At 47.8% G+C, this 8,507-nt stretch overlaps 1 protein-coding gene across 1 annotated transcript; it reads right to left on the bottom strand.

Annotated features, from left to right (window-relative positions):
* Positions 1-346: 346 nt before the first annotated feature.
* On the bottom strand, positions 347-6,601 carry LOC122397625 (spondin-1). The gene is made up of 12 exons (XM_043396894.1): positions 6,450-6,601; positions 3,758-3,946; positions 3,509-3,693; positions 3,085-3,276; positions 2,618-2,904; positions 2,078-2,481; positions 1,736-1,907; positions 1,398-1,647; positions 1,089-1,272; positions 861-1,024; positions 637-798; positions 347-561 (listed from the first exon to the last, which is right to left on the bottom strand). The coding sequence occupies exons 2-12, from the start codon at positions 3,936-3,938 to the stop codon at positions 481-483; spliced, it is 2,262 nt and encodes a 753-aa protein (XP_043252829.1). The 5' UTR covers positions 3,939-3,946; positions 6,450-6,601; the 3' UTR covers positions 347-480.
* Positions 6,602-8,507: the final 1,906 nt, after the last annotated feature.

The raw sequence follows: 8,507 nt of genomic DNA, 5'->3' as shown, positions 1-8,507 counted from the left end.
GTCGGTGTTGTACGGTCGCGAGTCGATAGAAGAGGATCGAACGAATGCTTAAGAAGGAGATTGGAATCGAGAAGAACGATCCTGGCTTGTTTCTACAAATAGTTCAATCGATCTTCGAGCACTGTACACGTTTCTCCGTAGCTACAGAAACATGTTAACGTTCTCGATCGCGGAACCATCGCTTGGCACGATTTGTTAACGACCGGAAAACCGAACGCAATAAGGCAGATTAATTCCAAAAAGATCAAATCTCGGATTATGTTTGCCCATAGCAGCCGTGTGTATTTGGATAATTCGACCGAGAGTAGGACGATCACGAATGACCATTAATAAAATACCATTTATTCTGATACATCGGTTTATTTCATACCCAGCATCTCGTAGAAAAATTACATCTAAAATTTGTCTCGGTTTTTCAACTGGTCACTGTACTCGTTCGAAGATAAATGTATTGTTTTGAATTCGCGTTTACAGTGTGTGCTACTCGCAGGGTGCGAGTTGACATCGAGAACGACGTTGCAACTTCTTGGGACAGGGGTGTCCACCGTTCTGTGCTTCTTGCTGAAAGTTCAGATTCGATTAATTGATTGTTAAAGAACGCTCGACCATCTGCGAACGATTTTCAGAAGATTTCACCTTGATTGTACGATAGCTGGTGACACGACCTGTGTCACAAGTGACGCTACAGGGTGACCAAGGGGTCCAGTTTGTCACGACGCAGTTCACAGACGCTGGGGACTGAAACGATTGCTGAGAACTAGTAGAGTTCAAGGGCTCCCCAGTAAGAATCGCGCGGACCTGTGCAAAATATAACTTTTACGACTGATGCGACTAGCCACGATGCTGACAAGTTTACTCACGATACCACACGTGTTGGTGCACTCTTCCGCGGTCAAGAAATTGTTCCTGTTACCGCGACAGCCACCGTAGCCGAAAGGTACGCACATCAGTTTCTGTGGAACGAACGCCCACCTTTGGAAGTATCCTCTGCAAGGCCCAGGATCCGTTTCCTCCATGCAAACCACTAAAAATCAAATTATAATAACAAATCGACATAACAGAATCAGAAACAGTGAACGGAGAAACACCTTTCGCGGTTGCCATGTCGAAGGTGCAGTCAGCCTGTTCCAAACACGGCCGTTGCTGCAACAGTTCCATCTTGGACGAACATTTCTGTTGCTTGGACGGCTCGACCATCAGGAGCCTGGTCCTCAACTTCACCCCCTTTCCGCAGGAAGCACTGCACGGCGACCAATAGGACCAGTCGGTGACCTTAGAGAGAAATAGAAAGCTCGGAGGACTTTCTTAATACTGTTTCGACTCCGTCAAAGAATCGTGCGAGGCACGTTGAAACGAGTAAAGTCGAAGAGGTACAGAGAAACTCTGTTAGGACATACCTTGCACGTAGGATCAATTTGTTCCTCCAAGTCGGATGGGCAGGGTGGCTCCATACACTTCTCTTTCTCCATGACGGTTACGTGAGGACACTTTTTACGACCCATTCGGTCCGTGAACTTTCTCGTTCTCAACTTCATCCCGACTCCGCACGTTGAGGAGCACTCGGACCACGCGGACCATTCCGTGGTCCCGCAGAAAGCGTTGTTTGCGGCGAGCAAGACGTCGCCCACTTCCGGTTCCTCCTCGCCTCTGAAGTCACATTTTGGTAAGTGTATTATCCTTCGTTCGATACATAAATTCGACGAGTTTAATCCTCCACCTAGTTAGATATACTCACGGACATTCCGGAACCTCTGACACGCACATCTCCTTCGACACCAGCTGTCTGTTGCAATTGAACATGACGGCCTTCTCCGACATCAAGTAGGTCCTGGTACGCATTCTGAGCCCTTTGCCGCAACTCACCGAGCATGTCGACCATGGCGTGTAGTCCGAAGTACGACACTCAGCTTCGTTCGTAAAGGAAAAGAAACATACACGTTCTCCTTATTCTGAATTTTTACTAATCCTCCGCGAAGTCACGACACAGAAAGATATCGCAAAAGCAGAGGGTACATAATACAACTACATCGGTACTAAACGTCGAGCAACTAGCGACTGGGAGCAATGATATTCGTACGTCTCGAGCTGTCCTCCGTGTTCTCGGCGACCTCGAGTTGCGTGACCTGCTGCTGAAGGGTCTCCTCGTCGCAGCTCTTCGGTACTATCTTCTCCCTGTTCAAGTAGAGCCTGGCCAAAGGCAGCATAGGTTTCCCGCTCGGGTCGTAGAAGGGCGATCTGGGGTCCTCGGGGTACAAGGTCGTGATAGGCTTCATCTTCTCGCGCGGTATCGTTTCGGAGTTGGGCGACATGTAGGTGATCCCGTTGTCGGTGCCCGCGTCCCACGGGTACAGATCGATTATCTCGCTTTTCGTCCAGGTGCAGTCCTTTCTGCAGAGACTCAGCTTGCTGACGCCCACCACCCAGTCGGGAGACGGTCCCAGCATGGAGGCCACGGACAACATGGGGTGCTTCTTGTCCACCCTGCGAAGACAAAAAGCTTTCGAGGTGGAACGAATATCATGGAAGATACGTAAAACCATGTTTTGCATTTGCAGAAACTTATATTTGACGAAGGTCTGCAAGTTCTAATGGGTTAATGGAAACAGAGGAACGTTACCTGAAGCTGGTGGTTGTGTTGGTGTTTACGTTCGGGTACCAAAGGCCGGCGGCCTTGATCAGTGTCCTCAATTTATTCGAATTAGCTCTGAGCTCGTTCTCCACCCCCGATATCGAGCCCCACTCGGCCAATTGCCGGAAGCCATCGGTGGCTACGTGGTCTTTGCCCCAAAAGGAGAAGCTCGGATCGTGGGACGCGCCGATCACGTCGCTCAAATGGGTCAACCAGGCCGAGAACGGGAAATCCTTCGGGTGGGTCACGTTCGACCAGATTCCCTCCATAGTCAACTGAGGCGAACAGGTACGTTAAAAACTCGCTAGCACAGATTACCAGGAACGATACCCCAAAAAATATACTATATCCTCTTTCAGGAGCTATATCTCGCTACCTTTGTACCAACGAACGTAATAATTTCATTTGTTTCGAGCGGAGCAGACTTTATTTTTAAAGAGTAACGAAATACACACCGAGTATTTGGCCTCGTCGCAGGCGCAACACTTGTCGACGTCGAGGATCTCCACCTCTTGAGGTCCCATCTCGCAGAAGGTCTTCGTAAGACCGCCGTCCTCGGCGTACCATCGTACGTTATTCTCCAGAACCATGGCCGTAAAGATAACGCATCCTGATCCGGACGGCGGTGCCTTCCACATCACTTGGATCTACGCCAGCGGTAAGAAACGTTTTACAGACCCGTTGCAGGAAATCCGCGGGCCTCCGGCCACGATAACGTCGAGGAATCAAACACCATCGTGTTCTGGCCGGCTGCCAGCCGCAGAGAATTTATCTTAGCGATCGACCTTCGCGAGCTTCCACGCGTCGGATACGTCGGGCTCAGGCTCGACTTCGAAACGAAAAAGGGGAAGAAAAGTATCCGTCGACGGACGTGTTTACCTCCGATTTGGGGAGACCGGAGGCCTCGGAGATGGTGTTGACGCAGTCCTCGTTGAAGGTGGTCAGAGAGTCCGGGAATAGCTGGAAGTATCCTACTCGAGCTGCGGGATTATTCGGGGCGTGTTGCGAGTGCACCGAGAGCGTGAAACGCGTGAATTGTTGCAGCCTCTCGTGAGTCCTCGACCCTGAAACCGACGAAAAAATCCTCGTTTTTTCGTGTTCGAGCAAACATGGAACGAGCAACGTTACCTTGCAAACTGATCGTGTACACGGCATTCGGAATGTATCTGTCGGCCTCTCCGCTAACAAGGATCTTGTAGCCGCCATCGCCCACGGTCCTCTTTGCGGAAGTTTGTTCCGCGGTCGGTCGCATGGGGCATCCGGCCTGAACCGCGACGGCCAGACACGCTGTCACGGCCAGGAACAACATGGCGTAGCCTGAAAAGATCCACGATCCCAGTCAAACTCTTTGGTTCAACGTAAAGAAGACATTTTTAATCTTGATTGAAATTCTGTAACCTCGGGACAAGCAATGGCTTTTTATTTCTGTCCTGAAATAAGAGTAGAATAATTATATAAAAATCGCGATTCCTGTTGTCGGTAGTTCGAATTTACGTTTCCACGATCGCGAGGGAAATCGAAAGTCTGGAGTCGTAGCCGCGCTTCCTGAACGAACGCTTCCGTCGGTCCAGTTTCAGCGATCCGGTTCCCTTCGCGGCGGATAAGAGAAGTTTCTCCCGGTGGTTGGTTCTCGATCGAACGAGGCGAACTGCTTGCGACACGCGCCTCGTCTTTCGCGTTTCTTTGGAACATGACGTAAGGGACAAAGTTACGAGACGCGCGGCGATGTAACCGGCTGTGACGAGCATCGAGAAACTCCGACGCGTTACGATTAACGGTTTATTAAGGTTGTTGCATACGGAACGGCCTTATTTTTCCGACTCGAAGTTTTCCTTTTCGCGTGTCGAACAATGATCGCGCAATATTCGAGAAAACCAGTTCGAGATAGTTTAGCTGCCGCGAGAAAACATGGGATGACTCGCACATGTTTCTAATATTGTTCGCGATTTTACTTGGTCGCAATTTGTGGATTACTGGTAAGAATTGTGGAAAGAAGGTCAATCGCTGAAATTGCTCGAACGGTGAAAAGATGTCACCGCGCGATGCACTGCATCCTAGAAGGATAAGGTGAAATCGGATCTCTCCAAAACCGGAAACGAGCAAACAGTTGTTTAAAATTAGTGTCACGCGATAGACGGTTCTGTGTACTGGGAACCAAGAACTCGAATAGAACATCAAAGTTCAGATTCAACGACGAACCATGGAGGTAGTTGCATCTTGGTTCGCGTTATGGACCAAATATTTGTCTTGAAGTAAATTTCGACTGGACGTTTACCTTTCGATCACTCAAGGTTACCAAACAGATTAAAATCCCAAAAAATAATTAACGAAGAAAGATATCGAACGTAAAATATTGAGTCTTTCGACTATGAACAACATCGAGAAGATGCAAGATACATACTTATCGTAAGATTGTACGCACAATGGAGATATCGTGTATCCTGAATAACGCCAACAGGAGAAAGGAACCTAATCGGAGAGATAGGCGCATCCTTCCGGAGTATCGTCGGGAACAATAAAAAAAGATGAGTGACTAACATCCGAGCAGAGCTAGAGATGCGTCGGATTACGCGTAAGCGTGTATAGCAAGTGGGTCGGGAGTTCGAACCGGCTTTCGAGATCGCCGCTCTCGGCATGTAGGTGTAGGTTTCTAGAACACCGATGTCGGGGGCGATCGTTTGAAACAGGGACACACAAGATAGCGGCGGGAAACGCCAGAAATCGCGCGGATCAAAATCGAATCGAGATAAAAAGAAACCATAATCGACGGGCTCGAGATAATGCATCGCGAAGGAACGCTCGTAGAGAGCGAAACCAAAGCAATCGTGTCATTTCGACGGAAGCTTAACGGGTAATTGACTTCATCAAGAACGTCGTAAAACCGTAGCAGGAAAATATATTGACTATCAAGTTCTAATTCCTCGTTTCAGCCTTGGTATAGTTTTCGTTTGAAGAATCGAATTTTATTTTCACTTGCTATCTATTTCTATTGATAGAAACTATTGTGAACCACTTAAGAATCGTGCTCGAACTATGCTCTCGAAGATAAATATCGATAAGGCGAGGCGAAGTTAGGCCACGATCGATCGAGCGTTCCAGAGCCGCGAAAAGAAAGCGATTTGCGACTAGGCGCGTTTCGAACTCGTGTCCCCCTTTGTGACCCCCGTGATTTCACGCCCCTGATTATCGTAAACAGTTATCCGGGAATCGATGAATCGATTGCATCCACGATCCTCGCGACGTTAGCCAATTCGCAGACGAATCGAATCGGGAAAGATGGAAGCGCGCGATTAACTTTTTTACAATCACCCCGAGTTCATCGTTCAAGGAACGACGATTATGCAATTGTAGACAGCTCTCGAGGCTCGTACGGAGAAAAAAATGATCCGTCTCGGGATCAAGGGGAATGTGGTAGCGCGAGTAAGTAGAATATGGACAGTTCCGAAGGCTGGCTGGCTACGGTCCGTAATTCCTTCCACGATCGATCCGCGGGAGCAAACTTTATTTCCGAACGGCGGACGCAAATTTCAGGTTCGTTCGTAAATTAGAATCCATTGACAGACTTTTCAAACCGAGGCTAAAAGCGAATTTAGATCACGGATGAATTTTAAGTCTGCATCCGGTATTCGGAAATAGGATTTCCCTGACTCTGTCTATCTCCCGCCGACAGAATTCTTTTAGCTGTTACTCGTTAAATAAAGTTTGAACGAACGAAATGATCCATCACGGATGAACATTGAACAGGGTGAAACGAAACGTCGGAGAGCTTGGATCAATAGACGCGTCGAATGCCTGAATCGCTTCGTTCGAGCTTTATTACCGTTCTTGGATCGTTTTTCTTTAAACTGAGATCGAACCGCACTGTTTTCATCCGCACCACACCTTGACACCGAACTTAGAAGCTCACTTTAGCGGAAGTTGGATCGAAATCGCGCGATGTCCGCGTCAATTCTAACGCGCCAAGTGGCGGAACGAAGCGGGATGCAGCTTCTTTTATGACGCTCGCCCTTTCACGCGCGCTCGCGACTCCACCGCTTCGGGGTGTTTCGCTCGCGGCCAAATTCGAAGCGGTTTACATTTCACTGGAAGTCGATTACTTAATAATGCTAGGGGAAAAATCGCCACGTACGTTTCGTACCAACGATACGTCTCTTGCTGACGGGACGATCTTTCGCAACGAACTGGCTCGCAACTTCTTCGAAACTCTACGTTTCACGTGCTTTATCGATCACCGATCTGAAACTCCCTTTTTACGATCAAAGAATCACGTTAAACTAATGTTTGTACCACGTTCACGGAAAGTCGAAGTTGAGGGAGTACCGACTGTAAAACCATTTACTCTGGGAACACGATTACGCCTCCGAAACTCTCGTCAAGCATTCCGACGGCACCACCCATGATTTCCACTAATTAATTCATTGAATCGACTTAAGAACTCCGGAGCCAGAGTCGGTCAAATTTTAACTGCGCCTAAGGCAAGGCTTGCTGGCTCGAACGAGTTCGCTAACAGTACTACGAAACGCTAAATTTTAGTTTCAGCTGATAGATTCCAAATAAACATTGCAAGAAAATAGAAGGGATCTCGACCCGTATCCGATCAGACCTTTTAGCCAGCTTTCGTAAAACCTGCGACTGACCAAAAATTAACTCGACACTTTCAACGTTCTACTTACTCGTTGTACCGCATTCCCCATAACTCGCGATCGTTCTTTCTCCCTACGAAACGAGCGTATAATCCTCGAAAAGACCAAGTTCCTATCAAACTTCCCCGACCGAGCAATCGTTTCTGTTTTTACCTTGAAAAAAGTCGTCGAAATAAGCGAGAAAGAGTCCCTCCCGTGAAATCTACTCTGGAATCAATTAACGAGCGGCGAGGTGGTTATTAAACGATCGTCGAGGTAGATAAAATTGGTCGCGTCGCACACTGGTGCACGGCACTTGCACGCGATACTCACCGACACGATCGCGTCGATTTCTTTCGCACTGACTGTCCCACGAGTCGAAATCGCGACGAGTACACCCGGTGTCGGGATGTTGAGTAAGACGAGAGAACGATCGTGCACGACTAAACCAGATGACGAACCGGACGGGCGGCCAGCAAAGCGGATCAGGAAAGTTTGCCCCGACGATTCGAAAAACGCCCGTCGTCCCAACACTTTCCCGCCTCGCATATTTCCAACGTACGCGACATTATACCGGTTCCTCGGATTTATCACGCCTAGTCGATACCAACGCCCTAGAACTATCCTCGACCCACACTTGGCCAAATTATATTCGCGATTAATAATAATTTTAGAGATGTTCAAAATTAAAAATTAAAAGTTCTGACTTGAGAGTCTTCTTAGCAATTATTTAGAGCGTTGCTGATAAAATTGCTTTTCGAGGATCGTAAAAAGGAAGTCATCTGAGAATTTGTTTCCGACAGAAGCATGTAAGGAAACGTTCAGAGCGTAACGACGTGAATTTTATTTTGTTGGAACTAGCTACGTACGTCCTATGTCAAGTTACCCGGCGGAAATTACTATCTCGAGTCACGAGGTCAGTTTCAGGTCATCGTGTTTGCCTGGGAGCGACGACGTCTTTCAGATAACGCGCATACGATAAACACCCGCGTCCGCGTTTACCGAAGCTTTCGTTTCACAACTGAAAATCAATATCTAGAACACAACCCCTCCATTGCTGGTCCACAAATTTATGCAATTTTATGAGCACCATAGCTGGGAGAAAAGTCAAACGAACGCTCGAAACTATTTCTCTAATTTCGTTCACCGGGAACAACTCGAGCGATTATTTTATTCGTATTAAAATTCTACCACGCACTAAAAATCGATCTTACGAGTACTCGTACCTGGTGTGTTTTGCGATAAATTTTGTAAAC

This window comes from Colletes gigas, unplaced genomic scaffold, assembly GCF_013123115.1.
Source record: "Colletes gigas isolate AHSC1104 unplaced genomic scaffold, ASM1312311v1 Colletes_gigas_Sc00010, whole genome shotgun sequence".
NCBI lineage: Eukaryota > Metazoa > Arthropoda > Insecta > Hymenoptera > Colletidae > Colletes > Colletes gigas.
Note: the sequence above shows the minus strand (reverse complement) of the source record. Positions and strands in the feature narration are given on the sequence as shown.

Excerpts from the sequence above, each read along its gene's own strand:
- LOC122397625 (XM_043396894.1), bottom strand. The coding sequence starts at position 3,938 with ATGTTGTTCCTGGCCGTGACAGCGTGTCTGGCCGTCGCGGTTCAGGCC. Across the intron at positions 3,694-3,757 it reads GTACACGATCAGTTTGCAAG|GGTCGAGGACTCACGAGAGG; the intron begins GTAACGTTGCTC and ends CGTCGGTTTCAG. Across the intron at positions 562-636 it reads CCAGCTATCGTACAATCAAG|CAAGAAGCACAGAACGGTGG; the intron begins GTGAAATCTTCT and ends CTGAACTTTCAG.